The 25,691-nt window shown below is 36.7% G+C and overlaps 1 protein-coding gene across 1 annotated transcript in view; it reads right to left on the bottom strand.

Moving 5' to 3' along the window:
* The window catches only part of LOC122662920, a 30,406-nt gene extending 5,077 nt beyond the window's left edge, over nt 1-25,329 (bottom strand). Inside the window, exons 1-2 of the mRNA XM_043858621.1 lie at nt 25,276-25,329; nt 25,096-25,185 (exon numbers count right to left, since the gene is read on the bottom strand). Of these exons, the coding sequence (XP_043714556.1) occupies nt 25,096-25,185; nt 25,276-25,329 (144 nt within the window). The remainder of the gene's footprint in view (nt 1-25,095; nt 25,186-25,275) is intronic.
* Between the last annotated feature and the right edge of the window lie 362 nt (nt 25,330-25,691).

Here is a 25,691-nt window from a genome sequence, read left to right as displayed (position 1 = left end):
GTGCACCTAGTGCACAATGTGAGCTGATAGGTACCAATTCCATGTACTGCTTCACTCATGTCATTTTCCATGTAGATCGCGAGCTGTGTTTTATTGCTCTTGTTTCCACAATCCAATCAAACTAGGTATGGACAACAAAAACATGAGTCCATATAGGTCATTCTTTTTTATAATTTATTAATCTTGGGTACCCTTAGTATTAATAATTATTTATTTATTATTATTTAAATTTAAAAATATTCATTTTTATGTTTGTTTTTAATTAAAATTCATGGTTTCAAAATTGAAAAAACATGGGAGAAAAAATATATCTAAAACTATATCTATCTATGTATATCTCTATCTATCTCTCTATCTCTCTATCACTGTTTATAACGTAACAAAGGTATACAAGTGCATATATTATTGAGTAAATTCTGATTTCGTTAGTTTCACTCTCTAATATCTCTATTTAGAATCCACGTAGGGTCACACGTGCATTTGCACGTGCATTCTTTCTGGTATATATATATATATATATAATTAGGGAGAGGGATGGGTATGCTAGCATCCTATGTGTCTATCTTTCTCTTCCCCACTTTGAAATGACTCCCTTACCCCTCAAAGGGAGGAAAAGAGAGATAGACACATAGGGTGCTAGCATATGGTATTCCACTAGCATACCCAACCTTTTCCCTATAAATTATTATATATATGTAATACATATATACTTACATATATTATTTATTGTACATAAATTAGTATATATATATATGTATATATATATATATGTGTGTGTGTGTGTGTGTGTGTGTGTGTGTATATATATATGCTAGTAATATGGTACAATACCATATATTCGGTAATTCGGTATGATATCGGTATGTATCGCCGGTATTAACCTCTATACCAATGCCGTACCATACTGTGTACGATACCATTTTCCCATACTGGTATCGTATCGAATTGTATTCGGTACGATATGGTACAGGTAATTCGGGATGGTACTAATTCGATAAACCTTGCAGTTGATGTACCTCTTTAGGCTATCTTTAGCTGATCCCACATGGACTTGATTGTGGTGCACTTCTCATAATGTACCAATCAGGTCGTCATGTATGCTGCTTAACATGATAAAGCACCCACTATAGTCATTCTTAACTTACGTTTCATATATAGGCTTTTTTTTCTTGACGGTAATGGGCAGTTGTACCCTCTTCGGGTCTAGTCATTGTCAAATAATCTAAGTAGTCATGTTCATTGAGCAAGTACTAAATCTTGCGATGCCACATGCCATAGTTGGATCCATCCAACTTTTCACCTTTGATAAGATTAGCAACAACAGTCTTGGTGATCATCACTACATTCAACATGTACAAGGGGACATTTAGTACACATCTGGGATTCGTTTAAGAAAACCTGATTAAAATTAATGGTCTCATATTCCACATGGTGAGACTAAGAATTTCACTAAGCTTAATACTCAAATCTCACTATTATGTGGGTTAGGGACATATGACTTTATTTAATTTCAAATAGAAAAAATGGAGGAATGGGCATCTCCAAACCACACCAAAAAAATGCACCATACAATGAATGTGCAAAGATTCCAATCAAGGAACCCTAATTTTGGTACTTAAAGTGACACGTCGAGATAATCTAAGAATGCAATACGCATTGTGGAGGCTTTCCTTTACATGGCTTCTAAAAAAATTAAAATAAATACAACCATCTTTGTTACCCCTCAAATTCCTACTACATCACTACTAGAGAGTGCCACACTTTGCATCATATTCGAGTATTAACTCTAACGCACAAACAAAAAAGAATGTGTCGCATACACAAGAACCAAAGAGATCTCCATCCAAAAAAAAATATAAAATCATTTCATGGGTTATTTGGGTGGAGACAGACCATGCATCCCTAATAGAGCAAGTCATGTTAGGTCAATACCGCCATGGGAAGGTATTATTAATAGCTCAATTGATTAGAATAATCTCAAGAAAAAATTCCCAATCAACATGAAAAAAAAATATGGGATGAGATGGGAAGAATCCCATCTCCCACTTTCTTTTTCTTTTCTTGTTAACATCTCCACTGTTGATGTGCATCATCCTAAAAGAAAAAATTCCACAGAAAAAGAGGAGATGCACCCATAACAAAACAAAAAAAAAATCAAACTTCTTTTGTAAGGGATCATGATTTCAAGAAATTCCCAAGAAAGCAAGAATTCAAAATAAATTCAAGTAACCAAAAAAAAATCTCCCTTTACCTTTCCTTATTTTTATTACTTAAGGCAACACATGGGTGCAGCAACCGCGAGCCATGGCCTGCTGCCACTGTCGCTATGTGCGTATATGTGCGCAGGCAGGCTGCACATAGCCGTAGCCACGACCTACCACTGCTGTTGTTGTTCACAAGGTAGCAGTGTGTGAGTAGAGAGGGAAAGAAAGAGAGAGTCATGGAGCTCGGGTAGACGTAGGGCACTGCCCATGGTGACAGGGAGCAGGCACGCATGTGATTGCCTGGCGGTGGCGGAGACAACCAATAGTGGTGCATTGCAGCATGCACCACCGCTAGTTGCGGATCCCCTAAAAATAGAAACTAACAAATGCGATCTTATGTCGCAAAACCCTCTCTTCCCAAGAGAGAACAAAAAACCTAGTGGTTTTGATACCAATATTAACAAATATTGACTCTCATGTGTGATACTCCGCACCTAGAACTATTGATTTAATAATTATTCTATGGGTGAAAGAACGCTACTTGGTTGCATAAGTGGCGCATTTTCCACGTTGGCAGACATCAAATCATTCGGTTGGGATCATTCAGTAAATACCCTTGATATCATTAAGATAATAAAAAGATAACAATTGAATTAAATAAGTATTCCAATACTACTTTATAGGTTAATCGGTAAATATGATTAAGGTTTACCAAAAAAACTTGCTACAATTAAGGCAAGATTATCTTAAATCCATCCACTTTCTCTCTCTCTGACTCTCTTATCCTATAAGTATCGTCATCTTCATCATCTTCTTCTTCTTCTTCAAGTTGATCCCACTCTCTTCCCTGCAAACTTATCCCACCAATTTCCTGCTAATTATCTCTTTCCAATCCCCACCTCCTTCCCTATAAATTTATCCCACCTATTTTCTGCTAATCATCTCTCCTCACCCCTTCCTTGCAAACTAGATCTGAATTAGAGAATGTTGCTTATATGATCAATATGATCAAACAAGCCTTATATTTATAAAAAAAGAGATTACAGCCTAATATCTAAAATACCCCTTGCTTAGCCGACTTAACTAGGAGGTAAATAAACATAAAATTACAACTGTAAAAAGACCAGAATACCCCCACGGTATTCTGGTGTACATTATTCAACACTCCCCCTCAAGTTGGAGCAAACATGTCAATCATGCCCAACTTGACTAAGTTTGGATGAAATAGCTTTTCAGACAATTCCTTGGTGAAAACATTAGCAACCTGATCAGTAGACTTCACAAAAGGAACACAAATCACCCCCTCTTTTAATTTTTCCTCAATGAAATGCCTATCCACCTCAACATGCTTAGTGCGATCATGCTGTACCAGGTTGTGTACAATGCTGATTGCAGCCTTATTGTCACAATACAACATCATAGGAAGATGAATAGGAACACCAAGGTCTTATAGCAAGCCTTTCAACGAAAGTAACTCATAAATGCCTTGGGCCATAGCATGAAATTCTACTTCAGCACTAGAACAAGCCACCACATTATGCTTCTTGCTACGCCAAGTGATAAGATTACCACCAACAAAAAAACAATACCCAGATAGACTTGCGATCTGTAGAACCAGCCCAAGCTGCATCAGTATACTCCTCTATTCATAGGTGACCATGAGGAGATAGGAGAATCCTTTTTTCAGGAGCTGACTTCAAGTAGTGAAGAATGCAAGGAACAACCTCCATATGAGAAGAGTAGGGATCATGCATAAACTGACTCACAGTACTCACAACAACAACAATGTCAGGACGTGTGTGTGAGAGATAAATCAACTTCCCCACTAGTCTTTGGTACCGGCCTTTATCAACAGGTTCACCCTCCTTTTCTTTGAGATGAACATTAGCATCCATATGAATATCTGAAGGGTGACATCCTAACAAACCGGTTTCAGTCAATAAATCCAGCAAATACTTCCTTTGAGAGAGAAAGATGCCTTTAGAAGATCTGATAACCTCAACCCCAAGAAAGTACCGTAGCTTTCTTAGATCTTTAATCTCAAACTCCTGCCCAAGAAAGGTCTTCAAATGGCTGATCTCATCACCATCATTGCCAGTAACAATAATGTCATCAAATTAGACTATAAGAACAATGAGTTTTCCACCAACCCTCTTTATAAAGACTTCTTACCAGGAGAAGGAGGATCTAAAACTTGAGTCAGCAATTGGTAGGTATTGGTGCCACAGTGGATTGAAGCTGCCCTATTTTGGAACATCTTTTTTTATAGGTGATAATGTTGGAGTTGTCAATTCTCTTCTGAAATTCACAAATGGTTCTCTAGACTGGAGTCAGCTCCCCCTGAATAGGAACATCACCACCATTATTTTCAATGATCTCCCCCCTGTAATGGATTCCCTTGAGATGAAGGGACAACAGCCAACGGAGGCTGGGCAGCATCTAAAGTGGGTTGGGCAACATCTAAAGGGTATAAAAGAGGAGGAAACTCAAGAGGAGGAACCACATCTTCACTAGAACTCTCCCCTTGAAGATGTGGTGAAGAATAATATGGAAGGTTTTCATGGAAAATGACATCCATACTAACCAACGTACGATGAGAAGGAGGATAGTAACACTTATAACCTTTTTGGGTTGGAGAATAATCCAAAAAATACACCATAACCCATAGGGTTCAAGTTTGCTAGGAGATTTAGAATCCTGAGCATAATACACACAGACAAACACCTTGGGAGAAACCATAAAGGAGGGATTCCCAAGTAAAATCTCAGCCAGACTACGGGAGTTAAAAACTCGATAAGGTAATCGATTAATGAGATAAGTTGCAGTGAGAACATCCCCCCAATATTGGGATGGAACATTATGAGCAAACATCAATGCTTTGGCCACTTCTAATAAGTGGTGGTTCTTCCTATCAGTCACACCATTTTGGACTGGGGTATCTACACAACTAGTCTGGTGAATAATCCCATAATCAACAAAATATTCTTAAAATTGATTTTTTGTATGCTCGGTCCCATTATCACTTCTCAAAATTTTGAGAGTAGCCTGAAACTGAGTTTGGACCATTTTATGAAAATGCTGAAAACATGAAAAAACCTGATTTTTTGTATGCATAAGATAAACCCATGTGTTTCTAGAATGACAGTCGATAAAGGAAACCAACTAACGATTACCAGAAAGAGAAGTCTTACGACTAGGCCCCCAAACATCAGAATACACCAAATGGAAAAGTAAAGAACTCATTTTATTTGAAATAGAATAAGTTGAACATGTCTGTTTGGCAAGAACACAAGCCTCACAAAAAAAATCATCCTTATTACATTCTTTGACCAAAGTAGAAAATAAACGTGCTAAAATTCCTAATGGAGGGTGACCTAATCTAGAGTGCCATTGGTAAAGTTCATAAGAGACCAAAGAGTTCTGGTGTAGCGGAGAAGGTAATGGTGGTGGAGTATGACAACCATCATCAAGCAGATACAATCCACTGTGCCATCTTCCTAGAGACCAGATCCTAAAAAACACAATGAGAAAGAAAAAAAGTTACTTTGCAGTTAAGATCACGAGTAATACTACTAATGGAAAGGAGGTTAGTAGTAAAATTAGGAATGTGCAAAACAGAAGACAAAGTAAGAGAGGAAGTGCAGTTGATGATTCCTTTTCCAGAGATGGAGGAAAGGGAACCATCAGCTATCTTCACTTTGTCTTTCCTAGACATGGGAGAATAATGATGAAAAAGGCTAGAGGAACCAGTCTTGTGATCTGTAGCTCCAAAATCTATGATCTAAGGATGGGAAGCTACAGCAGCATAATGATCACCAAATGAAATACTTGACCAGGCAAAGTTTGAACATGAAGGAGCAGAGGAATTGGCAAGAGCTGATGTAATAGAAGCAGTAGCAGTAGAAGACCATAGCACACGTAGGAATGCCTGTAGATCATCCTGGGATAGACTAGTGTTAGTAGCAAGGGCTATGGTAACAGTCTGAGTGTGATGAGCCTTGTTCTTTATTTTTTTCTTGGCAGCCCGTTTGGCCTCAAAATCAGCTGGTATCCTGTGAAGCTTTCAGCATTTCTCTTTGGTGTGTTAAGGCTTGTGATAGTGCTCACAAGTAACAGTCCCTGTAGTAGAATCACCAAGATAAACATGTCCAACAGGTGCAGGAGTAGCCTGGGCAACAGTCTGGAGGGCTAATCTGTCAGTAACAGTAGGGTGGAGCATGGCAGCCCGACGGTTCTCTTCAAAGAAAACTAAAGCATAGGATTGTTCAAGTGTGGGAAAAGGGGAATGATCCAACACTTGAACACGAATATGGTCATACTCCATATTCAAACCAGCCAAAAAATTATAAACTGGGGTTTTGACTAGATGCTTCTTATATGCAGTAATATCGACAACTGTAGTGGGGTGGAAATTAGAAAAATGATCCAATTGCTACCAGAGACTGCGCAAGATAGCATAATACTTGGAGACAGACAAATCCCCTTGAGTAGTATGATTGGCCTTCTTCCGCAGTTCATACACTTGTGCATCATTACCAAGCTGTCCATATGTTTCCTTGCAAGCAGACTAGATTTGATGGGTTGTATCAAGGAGAAAGAAACCACTTCCAAGGTCTGATTGCATGGAGCCAATCAAATAAGACATGAGGATACCATTATTGGAGATCCATCTGGTTAGAAGAGGACCAGGAGCAATTGGCATAATAGTAGTACCATCAATATGTCCACTAAGTCCACGGCCAGCAATGGCAAAGTATGCCGAGCAAGACTAGATCAGATAATTACTCCCATCCAGTTTGATAAGATTAGGGAGAAGGTCACAGTTGTCATTCCTACCAAACCCATCAGCAGCAGAAGTACTAGTAGAGACTTCAGAGTCACCCATAATGCAGCAAAGAAACCCAAATCGCAGAGAAGGGCTGGTGTGATGAGAACCCCAGTAAGCACTTCAAGAGAAGAGCCACTAATTGGTGGAGAGATCTATGTAATGGTGATAATAAATGTCCCAAAAAATCAGCAACAGCAGAGAAGCCAAACCCCTAGATAGATTTTATCATGGTTTTGAAAAAAACCCTATTTTTGGCGAGATTGATATAGAGGGGAATGGTGCCAAAATCTTGATGGATGGAGCTGAAACTGAGATCGAGTGTGCCTGTAGGAGTGGAGAATCACCCTTCCAAAAAATAGCTTCAATAGAGACCAGCAACACAAGGATTTTTTGGGTTTTAGAAAAACCAGAATTTTGAAAAAAATCGATCAAGGAGAATGGATAGAGTCCTTGTTCTATAGAGAGGATCAATCCAAAAAAACTTGAAGGTTGCAAATATCGCAAATAGGGAGCAATCTTCTATCGAGCAGCATTTTTTTTATATCATGAATGTGGTAATGGAGGGTAGCATCTGGATCTTTAGATCACCTCATCAGTGCTGCCCTTGTGGGAGAATGAAGAACAAAAGTAGAGAGAGAGGGGGGAAGAAGAAATCGAGAATGAAAGAGAGAGGAAGGAGAAATCGAGAATGAAAGAGAAGTGAGGGCTCTAGTTATAAACCTGCTCTGATGCCATGTTAGCAGATCTCAATTAGAGAATGTTGCTTGTATGATCAATGTGATCAAACGAGCCTTATATTTATAATAAATGAGATTACAGCCTAATGTCTAAAATACCCCTAGCTTAGTCGACTTAACTAGGAGGTACATAAACATAAAATTACAACTGTAAAAAGACCAGAATACTCCCACGGTATTCTGGTGTACATTATTTAACACAAACCAAGGTTTATCAGGGAGAGAAAGCTGAAGTGGGAGGAGGAGGAAGAGGAGAAGAAGAATCTATGGGTCTTTTGGTATGAAACAAAAGGTTTAAAGATTAACGATTAAATAAAAACATGTTGTCACATCATTGTTGAGAGCACTACTGCAGTGTAGCTTCTTCTTCCTTCTACAACACTCTTTTCTTTTCTTTATCTTTCCATCCTTGTTTTTTGTTTAAATTTGTTCTTTTCTCCTCATCCTTACATCCTTTTTTTTGTTTAAAATTATTCTTTTCTCCTCCAAGGCCTCTCACATTCATAAACCACAAGACTCAACACCTAACACCAAAAGAAAAGGGTTAGGAGCACCTTAAAAGTTCCCACTTCAATTGAATGTCAGCATCATCATCTGTTATTTCTTTTTCTCTTGGATTAATTCATATCAAAAGCTTCTTAATGAAAAAAAAAATTTAGACTATTATTTAGATTCTCTCTTATGTAGATTGGACTTTCATATTTGTTTTGGATGCCACCCCCATTCCATTTATTTGTCGCAGTAACACTCACAATAGAAAGCATCGCTGGTGCAACTTGGCACGGTTGCTTGTCCCATGCCATGCACCACCATAACACTCTACGTTGTACACATGACAAACCACGAACTACAAAGTACAACACATGGTGGAATTTGTAGAAAAATAATGAATTGAAGAAGAGGATTCGGATCTCAGATAAAAATGGTTTACTTATTTAATTACTAATATATATATATATTTATTGCATTTCTTACTCGGTAAGATCAAAGAATGTAAAGCCAAAACGAGATGACACATGCATGTATGCTGCTTCAATGTGTTCCGAGCTCAGAGTCTCAGACTTCAGAGAGCCAACGAAAAATCTAATATAACCTCATTCCCATTTTTCTTAGTTCTCATCATTGCTAAAACTTTGTAACTCTTTGAGCAACATAATCTTCATTAACATCTAATAACATTTTGAAATTGTAATTTATAAAACAAGAAATAATTAGCAGGGAAGCGTGTGCGAGAAGAAAAAGATGAAGATGAAGATGAATAGGGGATGAGAGAGAGAGAGAGAGAGAGAGAGAGAGAGAGAGAGAGAGAGAGAGAGAGAGAGCAGATTTAAGAGAATCTTACCTTAATTGTAGCAACTTTTTTTGGTAAACCGGTTAACCTGTAAAAGCAATATTAGAATACTTATTTAATTCAATTACTTTTTGGTAATAGTCCTAATTATATCTAAGGTCTTTAATGAATGATGTTACGCCCCAAACCACCCCCTGGGAGGATTTAGGCAGGTGACCGGATATCCTACGACATCCGCCAATCCCCAAGGATCTAGAAGCAGTATTTACACGTCACAAACCACACTTTGAGGCTAGAAGATAATAAAAGAATATCAGAGTGCCACAGAAGATCAGACTACCCACAGATGATCTATATCATCAATAAACATATCCCAATTTTCCTATGTTATACCATATACATATCCATTTATGTTCAATAAGTACATTGTCTTGGTAATTACACTTCTTAAAAAAAAGAAACTTAAACAATAACAAAATTGTCGCTAAGCAACGAGATGAGGAAGATCTGTAATTCCATAGACAGCTTCTCCGCCCATTGGCAAACCTATTCCTGCCAAATTAACTAAAAGAGAATATACAAGAGTGTGAGCTCCACCGAGCCCGTGAATGAAATATAAACCATGCATGCACATGCAAGCACAACCAAATGAATCCTACATGAGGTGCAGATCATTTTATTTATTATCCACCTAACATCATAACTAAGTCAGGTCAGTGCTACTACAATCCCCAACACTTGTATCCCTGGTGCGGGCTTGGTTACCCCTTCCCGCGATACACCCATTGAGTTGTCGGAGAAAACCAGTTGGCTCTAGCATCCCTTCCTAGGTCAGCCCGACCAGCCCTTTGTGATTAACCAGGGGGACAACCGTTTCTTCCCTCATGCACCATTCCGGTATTCTTTTATTTTATTTTTCACTCCCTGATAATTGTCCCACAGGCATCCAACACCTTAACCCTTGTTGGCAAGGGTGCGTAGCACGGGTGATGAAACTCTAGCCCCATGTCTATATGGCATCGTATGAGTCAGGCGGTGTCAACCGTACCCCATAATATGGGCTACCACAGGCCTCATTTCCAAGCCGGCTACGGCATCTAATCTAGCAATTCCACATACAAGCATTATCATCCATTTCCAATGTTCATCAAATAAGATGCAGAATTCAAATGAGAATATAAAATAATTTAAAGTAATTAAAGATAGTAAATATTGTTGTTGATGTCATCATCAGTCATGTTACACCTACACTCATGGCGTAATTCCACTCACCTTGGTTTAATCCTACCGATTTAGTTGTTTGTTCAGTTCTGGCCAGTATCTGGTTGTGCACCTTGAGCACGGAAACAAATCCTAAAGTAATAAATCAGAAATATGTTATTTTAATTATTCAAAACTGTTTTGGATAACCCAGTGTTAGTCTAGGCTCCTAGGTCTAACTCGGTGCTCAGTTCGAGTTCACTTTGAATTCTCTGGGCCTTGCACTGGGCCTTAGGTCATGTTCCGATGCCTCAACCAGTGTCTGCGGCTCAAGGGGTAAAATGGTCATTTCAAAGATTGTACCTGACCCTAGGTCAAAATATGATTACAGTGCTGTCCACAGCTTGTCTGTGCTGTAGGACCAAGCACAACAGGGTTTCTTCTACCTGTGGGGCCCACTAGGGTTCCAAAGCATTCCCAATAAAGGACAGATGTGGGGAAGGGTATTTTAATCATTTCCAACCTTCCCACAGTGTCCAGGGGGTCAGTGGGTGAGATCCCCCAGGTCTGCCCACCAAAACAGCCCATTTTACCTCACTGGGAGATGGCTCTGGGCTTTGCTGCATCGCTCAGTGCATCGCCCAGTGGCTGTACAATCAATGCAGGCTGAGTTTCCAAGGTGGGACCTACAAGGCTGGGATCAGACCTGATCCTCTACATGTCAGGGGGTCTGGTAGCCCCTGAGGTGGCCTACCCATTGGTCCAATTAGAACCTCCATCAGATCCACCATCAGATTGACAGTGGCTGCCCAAATAGCCCAGATGAATAGTGTCACAGGGTTTTGGCCAGGCTTGGGAGTTGGTTTCAGCCACATGCAGGGCTGGAAAAGCATGAAAAATAAGGGTTCAAGGCTGCAACTACCTAGGGTTTGGTCTCATGCAGCCAGGGCTTGCATCCAAGGTTCCAAACAGTCCAATAACTGGGCATCTGGCAGTGCAGCTGTGCACAGCTAGAATTCGGCTCCAAGAATAGCATATCAGACCTGTATTTTTACATAAAAATGTCAGATCTTCCATGCCTTACACTTGCATGGTAGATTTGGAATGGACAACTGGGAACTGCCAGATGGCTAGAAACTCAACAAATAGCATGAACCTAAGGAGATGAACAGTAACAGCAGGTTTATTATATGAAAAATGCTCAGATCTCACATGCAACAGGTTTGCATGTTCGATCTAAGGCAGCACAAAGCAGCCCTTAGCTGTTCTAGGCTTTCCTAGGCCAAAAATGATACCTAAGCACTAAGATCCATGAAGATTAATAGAAAACAGAAACAAGACAGCATGTACAAGTATAGCTTTATACCTGAACTGAGTTCAGAATGGCTGCTGGAGCTGATTTGATGCACAGGTAAGCTCTTCCCTCTCTTTTCCTTCTTCTTCTCCTTCCTTTCTTCCTCCTTTCTCTCTCTTTTCCTTCTCTTTTCTCTTCTCTTATGCTAGGGCAGTAGGGAAAACGAAATAAGGGCTGGGCCCTCCTATTTATAGACTTTCAAGGTACTAAGATCTGTTTGGCAGCTTAGGCCCATTCCTAGAATGCATTTTCAGACTGATTCTCAGTCATTCCGGGCACTCTGGTGTGCTCCACAGGGGTCCAAGGGTATGAGGTGGTCCCCCAGACTTCCCTCAACCTATGGAGGGTGTCCATGGTCATGTTGGGTGGTCCCCACACATCTGTACATTAAAATACAGCAATTCCCACTCTGGGTGATGTCACTGGGCCTTGCTGCATCGCCCAGTGCCATCGCCTAGAGAATTCATCTGCAGAATTATTTGGATTGAAATGAAATTTCAGTCCATTTAGAGACATAATTGGGCCATGGTTCCTTCTAGGAAAGTGAAGCTCTATGAATTTAGTTTCTAGGAAAATTGGAATCAAATGAAATGAAGATTGGGTTATGAAGTTATGCTATTTTTATTACACAAAGGTCAACTTGTCAAGACAGCATGATCCGATTTTGACAGCAACTTGAGCTAAACTTTTAACTAACTTAGAGACATAAATAGGTAATGGTATTTTCTAACAAAATGTAGCCCTATGAGTCTAGTTTCTACAAAAATTGGAACAAACACAAATGAAGTTTTGGTGATGGAGTTTTATGATTTTAACTAAGAGAAGGTCAATCTGTAAATTAGCAGAATTTGTCATTTATGTTGGAATTTAAGATGTATGTATGGAATTGGGTTTTCATCATCAAATCAATCATTAAAATTGATGTTTGGCTTTAAAAATATTTTATCTAAAACATTCAAGTTGGTAAGGGTCATCATTGGTTTAGCCTAGAACTAGGATTTAAGTCCAAGGGTCCTAGAATCAAGGGATGGTACCTTCCTTAGCCAGTACATTTGGTGGTCAGCTGTACAGTCACAAGGAGTTGGTGTTTGCCTTCTTAATGGTATGTAGGTCCTCACCAATGGGGCTACCTCATTACGTTCAGCCTCGGGTTCAATGCACCACAGTATACTGGTAGCCTTGACCTCGGATTCTGGGCTTTCAACAAAAATTCCAATTAGCCCCTATTTTTGGGCAGGGGTTTTACAAATGATCCCAATCGAATGATTTGTAGTCTGCCAACATGAAAAATGCACCACCTATGCAACCAAGTAGCATTCTTTTCCCCTTATTTTATTGTTGGATTGAAAGAATGACCGAATTGGACGGATGGATAACAGTTCTTTGGTATGATACTTATGGGACTATGGTATGTTTTCAATGTACTTGTGATTTTCATGATTATTATAATGACTTGGGTATATTTAAGATGGATGATTCATTATGGACAATTGTATTATTTGTGGCCCATGATTTTCATTTATGGACTATGTTATGAGAGGGAATTAAGGTATTAATGTGACCCAAGCATGTATGGTTTATTATTATTGGGTTCAAATTTTTTTTTTTTTGGGTAAACATGGGTTCAATTGAAATATTAGTTCATTATGATTCAATGTTGGTTCAAAGATTGTTTCAATTTAAGTTATTTTGGTCTAACCTAAAACTAGGCTAGAACCAAGGGCATTATGGGAAAAGCAAAAAGTAGATACCATCGTTTGAGTCACTATTGGTTGAATGGACTTAGGCTATGGATTTTGGTATGGGTTTGTTGGTATTCCATAGAGAAGCTATGGATATTACAAAAATGCCATTACCTATATATTCTTTACCATTGAGACTAATTGTCAACAAATGATTTATTTCTACTTTACCAAATTAGGGAGAAGGAGAGTGTAGAGATAAGAAATGTGAATTGAAAGACGAACAATGTTGAAATCAAAAGACTAGAAGGATTCTTGTCATAGATTAGAATGTTAGATGATAAATTGAAGAGATGGAGTGAAGATTTAATACAATACAATGGTTTTGAGGTAAGAAACTTCATGATTTGAGTATGATTTCATCATAGGAAGTTAAACCAGTTAATGGATGCTTGAATAATGATGTTTAGATGTTGTTTGTGCTAGATTTTGAATGCTTTAAATGTATGATTCATGGTTTGTGGAAGATTTTAAGGTTTTCACAATTCTTGAGGTGAACAAGGCATATTTTCTTCCTAAATCTTGATTTGGTTTTACAAGCATATGATTTAAGAGTTGACTAAGGACTCTATGATGTTTAGGATGATGTTGTAAGTATGATTACATGATTTACTTCGTGTATGATTGATTAGGATTGAAACCCCTATGATTGAACCCCATTCAATGCTAGAGTTTCATTCTTGCGTAGACTGACCCTTGTGTAATCCGGATGTCATATCTCACTCATTTTAGATCTAAATTAAGTGATTTTAGTGGCATTTGAAAGTGACTCAGAGATATTCATTTTATGTGAAATAGAGTGTTCCCAAATCCGGTCAAAAAGAGGTAAAAAATCCCTCAAAAGATCAGAGATCTGAAATAGAGTCGCCACGAAGTGTCAATCCGGTTGAGCTAGACGGAGATCCAGTTAATGATATGGAGGGATCCGATTAGCACAGGAAATAAGACTTTAAGGTTTTGTGGACAGGAAATAACCCTATTTTCACTATTTTGCCCCATTTTAAGGGGTTGAACCTTACAGAACTTGGGGATTTTACTTCTTTAAGGCCTTTAACCTATTTTGGGTGATGTTTTACTTTTAAGAAATGCTCAACTCGAGGAATTGATTGATCGATTTATCAATGTGATTTGAATTGTACGAATTGAGGTGAGTGAGATTCTCAACTGATGCATAATGTTAGAAATGATATGGTATGACTATCCACATGATTCAATGCTATGTTGAATGAAATGATGCATGTACATATGACCCATGTTATGTATTGAATGGATGGATGAATGGGTGAATGAAAATGATGAATGTGCTATGTACCATATTATAGTATGTAGTACTTACTTATCACAAGAATGCTCAATGATTATGCATATGCACCATGTAAAAGTATGATATCAATCCAAGATGAATGAAGGTAATGAGTGTATCCTTTTTATACCTCATATGAACTCAAGGTTTAAGAATTAAAATAAAGAATGAAAGCAGCTTGACACTACCATGAGTATCGGCATCCAAGCCACTCAATATGTGATGGCGATTCATTTGGCAAGATTGATGGTTAACGTGCGATGGTGATTCGTTTCGACATGATTGGTCGTCGAGGTACTACTCAGAGTATTTAGACCAATGTTTAATGTAAGGGCAAGACCGTCAGGATACTGCTATGGGTACCGACATCTAAGCTATTCAACGTGCAATGGTGATTCGTTCCAGTACAATTGGTGGTTAACGTGCAACGGTGATTCATTTCGGCATGATTGGTTGTCAGGTAGCGTGACTGTTAAAGTAAAGTAATTCATGAAAAGAATCATCAACAATGAAATTATGATTTATCATGATTAATTATCAATAAGAAGAAACTTATGAATGAATCCAATGACAACAACATATGAAATGAATGAACAATGACGTAACCTTGACTTTCCATGTTCAAAGGAATGGAATGACGATTCATAAGATGCTAATGATGAATGTAATGCTATATGATGACTGAATGACATGATCTCAACCCCATCTTTATATGTTTATGTTGACTTATGTATATGTATTATTGCATAGTTGTTTGTCTTGTTCACTGGGCTGTAAAACTCACCCCATGTTATCAAATGTTTTTATCAGAACAAGTTACAAGGGACAAAGACAAGGGGATTGTGATCAAGCAGGACATAGAGTGAAGCTAACTTTGTTTACCTTTTGAGTGTAGATAAGATTAAGTTTTGATGATGTACAAACAGTGAATGATTTTAAGTTTATATTTATGGACTGTGTAGATACCAACAGTGTCACCGACCATGTTTGGGTCAGAGGGGTTTCATGTTTTTATGATTTTGGAAAGTGTTAAAAGTTTTGTACCTCTCCAACCCATTATGTTTTCTGTTGAATGATGGTTTTAAATGTTTTGAATTATGTGAATGATTACCTTTATTGGTAAGATGAGCCATGGGCTCCAATGTTAGACATGATCATGAATGTTAAGTTTGTCTAAGCGTTCTGGGGGCGTGACATCATGGGTACGATTCAGGTGTTACTTGAATAGAGATGGGAACGCGACGGAGATTGAATAATGAGGTGTAATGGTTACGAGCTCCATGATCTTCTCCAATAGTTAAATATCTTGAAAGGCTTCTCCACGGAGAAAATCACACCACAAGACCTTGGGAATTGATGAAATCCCACAAAAAAAACACACTAATAACTTGGAGAGAAAGAATGAGAGTGATAGAGATTTTGATCTCAATTTTAGCTTAGAATTTTTTTTTGGGGGGGGGGGGGGGGGTTGAAATGTGTTTATACAATCACCCCCCTTTTAGAATCCTATTATTAATAGGAAACCAAGGCGGGAGAAGGCCTCCTTGGCTGACCTCACCTGCTCGCGGGTCATGGCTGCACTCACAGGTGGGGGCCAAGCCGAACTGGGTCATACCCGGGTTCGGTTTATACTTCCGAATAGAGGAAGACAGCTTTATAAAAAATATTCTTGAGCAAAGGTTTTTTTTTATTTTTATGGATGGCTAAGTATGAAGAAATGAAAGATCATTAAAAGATAATTACAAGTGCCAAAGAATACTAGCCATAAAAGCACACATCCACCGCTTTTGAGAAAGTTCAATGCAGAAGGATAAGAGTTGAGATATCCACTTCTGAATAGATAGATCACCGATAATACGAAATTGAAAACCTGTAGATTCCCAAACTACTTTTGCAAAAGGATATTCCAAAAACAAGTGGGAAGTCATAAGGGTCTCCATAGCACAAAGAAGACATGTGGAATTTAAAGAAAAACCTAAAGAGCCAAAAGTAGCCCAACATGGGGAATGCAATTCAAGAGGAGCCGTATCTACATGCTAGATCTTCAGACAAATAGAGTTTTGAAGATCCAAAATTCGGCTAACAAAAAGATGATCGGCAGAGGAAACAATGAAATTTCCTTTGGAACTAGGAGCCCGTACATATTCATCAAGTATCAGCATAAGAGAGATGGGTATAGGGATGTAAATGGATAACCGAAATCCGAATCCGAATCTGCATCCGTGTTCGTTTAGGGGCATCCGTATTCGTTTAGAGATATCCGGGAAATAATCCGAATACTCCGATTAAAATCCGTCCCAAAAAAAATCCGAATACTTAATAATAAAAAATTAAGTAAATAATGATTTTGAGGGTTTTTGAAGATTCAATAGATTCTAGAATATGATGAAAAGAGAATCATGATCTAAGAGATATGGATTGAGAGTGAATTATATCCACTAGGGGGAGGAAGGTTGGGTTACACAAGGCAGAGATGTAAACGGATGGTCAAAAATCCGAATCCGATCCGCATCCGAATCCGTTTAGAGGTATCCGAATTCGGCCAGGGAATATCCGGCTCCGATCACATCCGATCCGTATCCGATCCGAATCCGATCCGTTTACATCCCTAGATGGATATGGACAATATAATTTCCGTAATTTCAGAAGACCACCAATCCCTGAGAAGAGAAGATTTCCAACATCATAACTCCCAATTGATTAGATCAAAAGCGGAGCTCGGGGCAAACTAAGGTAATCAAAATGGCACCAAAGAGAGAGGAACTCTAGGTATCCATGGGTCTGTCAACAGTTTAATTGACCTCCCATGACCTATTGTGATAATTAAACCTTTGAGAAGTAAGTCACTGGTTTTCAAAACTGTTTTCCAACCTAAGAACCATTTGGGATGTTTGCAAGAATAATGAGGACAAGTACTCAACTTTGGATTGGATAAAGATTGGATATGAATCGGATGAATGTGCTCGGATCCAAATATTGCTACCTTGATACGGTTATGCATCGAATTCTGATTTTCAACTATTTGTTTACATCCCTAACTTCTATAAATTCCTCCCCCCTAGTGAATACAATTCTCTCAATCCATGTCTCTCAGTTGTCTTAAACTCTTAGGATGGCAAGTATTCTGTTTCAAAAAATTTGTTCTGAGTCAAAATTGATTTTTTCTGTTTATGGATTTTTGGAGTAATTCTGTACCAACAAATGTTGTATGGTAAACCTGGTAAAAAATTGTTTCTACTATTACAGAGAAATAGAAACATGTATGGATTGTCATTTTAACAGAAACAATTTCCTCTTATAATTCTATCAAATTACATAAAAATCTCATCCCTTGGCATAATTTTTATAACACAAATGAATGAGAAAATATCACTAATTTCAACATGTCCAAAATAATTTCAATACTAAACATAATGTTCTTATACATCAAAAAAACTATTGATTAATTTTCATTCAATTGGAGGCATATTTCTTGATAAAGCCAACTGGTTTGCAATGTTTTTTCTAAGTTCCTCCATCTCTCTTACCCTATTTCTTTGGTTAGAATTACCATACTCAGGTGGGATACAACCATAATCATCATCAGGGGGTTTTACTCCAAATCACACAAAATTTGCGTCAGCTTGTTGTTCCTCCTGAATAAAATTGTGTAGGGCATAACATGCAATGACAATACGAGTTTGGGTCGAAAGAGGAAAACATGGAATTTTGCTTAGTATAGAAAACCATTGTATCAATGACCCAAAACTACGTTCGATAACATTCCTAACACTCGAATGTCTTTGGTTGAAAAGTTCTTTAGCAGTCCACACTCTTCTTGACTCGAAATCTCGGAGATGATACTATTGGCCCTTGAGTAGAGTTAAAAACCCTATAGTAGATAGATATCTAGAATCTACTACATAATACTTGTCTACAATATAATTGTTGAAAGATTATATCAATATAATATTTTGATAATGCTTTTTACCAAATAAATAAATAAATATTTTGATAATGCTACCAACTGAATATTACTAAATGATAATGGCTTTGTATTTACCTGGAGGAGGATGAGGAAAGTGTAAGGTTGGATCTGTGAGTGCCGCTGCAAATACTCGACAATCATTTGCAGATCCCTCTCAGCCACTATTCACAAAAGTGAGTTTTATATCACGTGAACACGCACGCATGACGTTCTATGTTGTCTCTCCCTTTCTCCCTTTCTCCCTCTATAATGTATTTGTTTGTGTCGAGGAACACATGCATCTACATGAGTTCCATCGATAGCACCAATAAGCACCAATATAATCCTAATACAATCCATCATATACACCAAAATAAAAGGTATCACAATAAAAAAAATTATAATATGTATGTAATAATTTTCATTCAAATTGCTCTTACTTTGAAAAAATGATACTTTTTGGGATTGTCAGCAATTTTCTGGGGCGATCTGATCAAATGGTAGTGGTCCTATGTTAACTTCTCCTAACTTGAGGAAAGCCTCCAATACTTTATTTGTAATACCCGTGCCCAAAATACAGGGGTAATTTAGACTTTTCACCTTGTGTGCAGAATCTGTACCAGTGGTGGACCAATGAATGGTGGAATTTTTATTTGTTTAGCACACTAGAGGTATATACCTTACTAGTATTTTATTAGTGTAGCATATACTTGTTTAGTTATTTCTCCGTGCATGATTATATGTAATTGTTATTTAAATATACTTATTTCTAAGCCTATTAACATTTAAGTTGGTTAGCCTAGTGGTTAGGTTCTTATAAATATTATAAGAGGTTTAAGGATCAATTCTAGATGGAAGCAAGTAAAATGTAATTTTTATATTTTTTACCTTGGGCGTATAGGTGGGCCCAATTGATACATTAAAATAAAATAAAATAAAAAACAAAAGAAAAAGAAAATCGTGTGGGAAGAACTCAACCACGTGAAAGATGGAGTCAAAGAAGGAGTTGGAGTGACAGAAGGAATATAGGGAGGAGAGAATATAGGACAGCAAGAGAGGGAGGTTCCAAGCATGAGAGGGGATTGGAAGATTAATAGAAAATCCGTGGGCAGCAAGTATGAAATAAAAAGAAAGAGCAAGACAGAGAGAGAGAAGAAGTTAGAGTTTGCATCCTACCCAAATCATGGGGGAGAGAGAGAGATAAGAGAAGTTTGTTGGGAAGGATTCTCCCTACTTAAAAAAAAAAAAAAAATGTAGAGAAGAACAAAAAAAAAAGAAAACGAATTCATCATATTGCCACATTTTCTTCCTTGGAGTTTTATCCTTACATATTCTTTTGAGGTATGAGAAGAGAGAAAGAGGAACACTTTGTTACTGCTACTACGAGTTTGTTTCACGGATTTGTCTTGAAGAAATAATATAAAAGAGCAAGAAGAGTAGGAGTGGAGTTGAATCTTCCAAAAGAGATATGTTGAACTACATCATGTTCCAATTAAATTTTTGATATGCAGCATGGGGGTAGACTAAGGTTAATGCTTAAGGTTGTATTAAGAATTTCTCATGGATGAATACATCATGATTTTATAAGTATAATTGTAGCCTCATAATTTGGATAATGACTTCAAAATATTCAAATTTGAATTTGGGAAATAATGAGAGATAAATAGGATTTTTACATATGAAAGGTATTTTCTGTGTTGGACAGAATAGTAATCCAAAATCTTTCATATTATTGATATTATTTAGAAGTTGTTTTAAGATCTGAAAAATTGATGCATATATGAGTTTAGATGATCTTCTAAAAATTTCATTAACTTTAAAATTTAATTGATATGTCAAATAATTCGTGTATTAGGATAGGTTGCTGCTAGGGCAGTTTTTTGTACCCGAATTTGACAATGAGAGAAGACATATTTAGAAAGGGTATTTTGGTATGAAATTTTATTGTAACAACCTTTAGGAGTCTTCTAACTATGCTCAAGAAAAGAAAGATATAAATTTTACAATTCAATAACTCAGATTCTGTCTCAGTCAAAAACACTATGTTAAAGTGATTGAAGAGTTAACTTGGGGAATGTTTTGTGATGAGATTTCTTTATGGTATTGAGATATGTGTATTGCCTTTCAAAGGAAACCAACAAAATTCACTTTCGAGATCCAGAAGTATTTTTTTTGTATTTTTCTTTTGTTATGGACAGAACAGTGTTACAGCAGAATTTTGAGATCTAATGGTATAATATAGAATGGAGAAGGAAGGGATACATGTGTGATAAGATAGGATTAAATAAAGAGTAATACTGATTTTGAATACCTATATACACATGTTTAAGAAATGTGACTTGTTTGGGGAGGATCATTGGGGAATCAAGGTGGCCATCGAATTATATTGGCGTTGACGAGATCGTTAATTTAGACGTCATCAAGGTGAGTGAAACTATACAATTCCCTTATATATTATTTTCTATAAATATTCATGATTTACTGTTTTATGAGAAAATTATGATTTGAATGGTATGCATGATATTTCTAAACATATTTTAAGTTGAGACAGTGCATGAATGATTTTACTTTATGATTTGATTTTCTATCATTAAAGCATAGTGATTTAAGCATGATATTTAAAGTATGATAAGACCTATGGTTTTATAGTTTTATGAACTATGGATAGAATATTTTTGTTGGACTGCGACCCTTCCAACAGGGGGTTGTGTTGTTGGGATGGAATATTGAGCACAGGAGTGAGGCAAGAGCGTGACGTTAAGGACTTTGTTCTGGTTTCGAGAGCCAAGAGCTTAACGCTCGTATTTCTATTTTTGTGGATATGTGAACCGGGGGGTGAGACAAGAGCATACGTTAAGGAACGTGTTTTTTCTGCCATAGGAACACGGTATCCGATTCTGTGAGCCAAGAGCTTGAGTTCTTTTCCAGTGTTTGATTTGATATATTATATGAGATAACAGTACCACTTTGAGACTCTTATGAGTGAGAAAATTAACTATGGAATATGGGTTGTGTTACATAGACTTTTAATGTTCTAAAGGCATGATTTAAAATCTGTTTTATGATAAATTGCATGATTTGAAATACTTCTTTTATCTTGAAAAGCATGTGTTTTATCGCTATTATGTGAATAGTGTTTCCCTCATTTGTTAAGCTTTTCTGAGTTTACCCCATAGTATTTTTCAGATGTTGTTGTTGAGCAAGAGCCATGCCAATGCAATGAGTGTTTGATGAATGTTGAGGATGATGGTGATACTGTTGAAGAGGATTATATTGAACTAGTTGAAGAGGATCTCTGAAGACTTTGATTTAGCATTGATGATTTCATTTATTTTAGTTTGCATAGATTAAAATTTGACAGCATTTGGAGCTTTAAGATGATACTAATTTGTAGCTTTGAATTTTCAAGGGTTGTAATAGAGACTTAGTAGTTTACTTTATCTTTACTTTGTGGTGCCACCAGCACACTGAACCATAGATTTTCAGATCCTAATGAGATTTATTATTAATTAAGACTTTCGGTGTATTTATTCTAAGACTTGATGATGTGAGATGATCTTTTGAAATGATTGGTGGTTTATCATTGTTCACAATCATAACCCATATTTCGATCTTGGTTATCGTGATGACCCATACTCCTAGGGTGGGTTTTGGGATGTTACACTATTAAAATGCCTAACGATAGTCTTTGGTGAATGCTGAAAATGTTCAACAATATCTCTAACCTGTTCGTTCTGACCAACCATAGTTATGAACATTGCTAGCTGCTAGTCAACCCTAATATATCGACTATCTTCCAACCATCCCCGCTCCCGCATTAGCGTACAGAGGTTGAAGAAGACATGTCGTTCCATTTTGTATTGTTCATAACACCTATTTACATGACCTTCCAAGACCTCACATACACGTTCTAGGCCTGTCAATGCACTATCACGAATGGGCTTTCTAGTGTTTAGTGATTTCTTTTGTGCACACAAAAGTAGAGTCATACACATAGTAAAATCTTCTTCAGTTTATTTTCTGTCTAGTTCTTCCAATTTTGCTCTAGACATCCTAGAGTATCATATAAAATACAATCAATCAATAAAGTATTAGAATCTAATGAAGGAAAACATAGACATACATTCTCAAATAAGAAAGTCATCAAGCATATAGAAATTATTGCAATCCTCCAACATATATGAAATCAAAGTAATCATTCAATAACCTACAACTTATCATAGTTATACATAACAAAATTAAAATAATCCAACATAACATAAATTGTATGATTACAATCATACACAATTAAAAACATTGGACATAATTAAATTGTATCATTACAGTCATCCACCATGAAAAACATCCGACATTATTAAATTGTACCATTACAGTCATCTATCATTAAAAATATCCGACATAATTAAATTGTACCATTACAGTCATCTACCATTAAAAAAGGAACATGCTATCAATAATTAAAGAAGTCTAAGAAATATGTGATAGAATAAAAACACGCGGAATATTCTTAGAGATCAATGCGCATACAAAAATTACGGAGGTGTTCTTGGCGTACCTGGATCCATGGTTGTGGAAGCCGAATTCTTGACGATCCCTGTTGCACACGAACTGCGTTGGTCTGGTCTACCTCTTCCACACAACTTTAGGTTTTCTTAGGTAAGTCACTTAATAGGCTAGTGACAATTATTTATAGTGGTGAGGGTAGGGACCAACCCTGCATAGAAACTAGGAATTCCTTTCCATTAAGAAAATAATACCTTAGGTTCACACATAGTAACTGGACTCATACCATTAAGGTAGCTCCCAAAACAAGAATGACCATAATAAAGATGCATGTATATTCTCGAGAATAAAATGTCACAAAAAAAAAAGAAAAAAAAAAGAATGTGAAATCAATTGTAACTGTATACATAAACAAAACTCTCACTAATAAAATGCATCAAAAGAACCAACAAGTTTCATATTACTGACATACTCCTGAAAACTTTTAGAGTCAAGTTCTTAGTGAGAGGATCAATAGTCATACTATCTGTAGCAATGTACCATACTGAGTTTTTGTGACTCACATACTTTCTCTCTAACAAGGAAACATAAATATTAAATGCCCTGAGTTAAAAAAAAAAAAAAAAATCCTCAGTCATAGAGTCTAAACAGTGACATCATAATAAGCCACAAATTCCTTACTTGTATATGGAAAAATAGTCAGTGTCTGTTAGACATTTTTTTAATATATAGCACTATCTGTCATCACAAACAGATATCCACATGTGGTCTTTTAGGTCATGTTGGTAATTACCTAATGTGCTACTCCAAGATTATTCAAAAATAAAATAAGCAATATCATTCCATATGTATTCTTGAGGCTACATTAAACTACCAATAGTATATGGAAAAACAGTCAGTGTCCGTTAGACATTTTTCTAATATATATCACCATCTGTCATCACAAACAGATATCCACATTTGGTCTTTTAGGTCATGTTGACAATTACCTAATGTGCTACTCTAAGATTATTCAAAAATAAAAAAAGCAATATCATTCCATATGTATTCTTGAGGCTACATTAAACTACCAACAGTAGATGCACACAGAGTATTATTCACTTGAGTTTACTGAGTATTGGTAAATCTGTTTTATTTCATAAGAGGTCTTTTGAGACAAATCAAGAATGCACATGGTTCTATTACGATGAATCTTAATGTCTAGACATAAGAGGCTTCACCAAGATCTTCTTATCAAAATGGTTACTATTATTTTGTCTCAAGTAAAATGGTAACATTATTACTTGCAGCAAGAATATCATCACTATAAAATACAAGAAAAGATTATCTAACTCCCACTATCTTCAGATAAATGTTGTCAAACTAAGACAAGAATAACCGAATAATATATCATACAAGAAATGTATTAAGTATTTTATCTCTATTTAATTCAACTTGTATGACATAATTAGTAATTTATAATATACTCACAAACACACTCACACTATTATAAGAACTAGGTGTAAACAACATAAAATCCATCTAAGTATTCTTTAAAGCTCATCATGAATAATGAATCTTCTGTTTATAGGTGTAATGAGTTTTTGTTCTTTAGCACTCTCAATCAAAATGATACTTTTCTTGATGGTCATGTCCATAATGTATATTATGACTATCAGACATAACCGATTTGACTTCTCCCACTTTTCATAAAGACCTTTATCTTCAATAGAGCTGTCAGCCAATGGCTTGGGAGGTTTGTCAACTCTAAAATGGTAAAATCCATTCTCATTATAGCTGCAGATAATTGGGAAGTTAAAGCTGGTAAACATGATCACACAAAATTTACCAAAAATATAATATGCAATAACTGAAGGTATATCTATGTCCCAATAATATGACTGAAACTGATTAATTAGGGCTTATTAATTAGATTTATCCCAGTGTTTATTCAATAACTGTAGAAAAATAACAACTGGAGAAAGATCCGACGTCATCGGGGTCATACCTGTGGTGGTAAGATCGTCCAACACGCAGTAAAATCTCTCACATGCAAGGCGAGACGCTTGAAACAACACAACTCTAAAGATTCTGTCACCTGTGGTGACAAGACAAGAGCCTCCAAAGTAACGAAGTCCAAAATGTCATTCTCACACCGTCAAGTGAAACCGACCAAATGATGATTCACCTGTGGTGGCAAGAGCACATCATTCGCCATATGGTTTCCCTGACTGCAATCCATCCGAATAGCCAATGATGATCTCACAATTCAAGTAACTAGCCCATCAAGTGGAAGTATAATCACTTAAATCATGAACCCCATAGACTTGAATTGCTACTGAATGCCCATTTTATTTCAATAATTTCCATCAATAGTGCTTTTATCATAAAACATACGTAGCCAATATATTTAAAGAAATATCACCTAAATTAATCTTTTCGTGATGTTTAGAATTATCATAGGATGTCAATATCAAGAATAGGCTACATGCAATCTCTCATGACTAAACCGAATGTCACAGACTGTATAACACCGATGAGCAAGTCAAAATATATCAAATTGGCTAAAGATTAATGAAAAGACAAGTGTATTGCATATAAACC

Source organism: Telopea speciosissima, chromosome 5 (assembly GCF_018873765.1).
Source record: "Telopea speciosissima isolate NSW1024214 ecotype Mountain lineage chromosome 5, Tspe_v1, whole genome shotgun sequence".
Classification (NCBI taxonomy): domain Eukaryota; kingdom Viridiplantae; phylum Streptophyta; class Magnoliopsida; order Proteales; family Proteaceae; genus Telopea; species Telopea speciosissima.
This window is presented reverse-complemented; position numbering and strand designations above follow the sequence as displayed.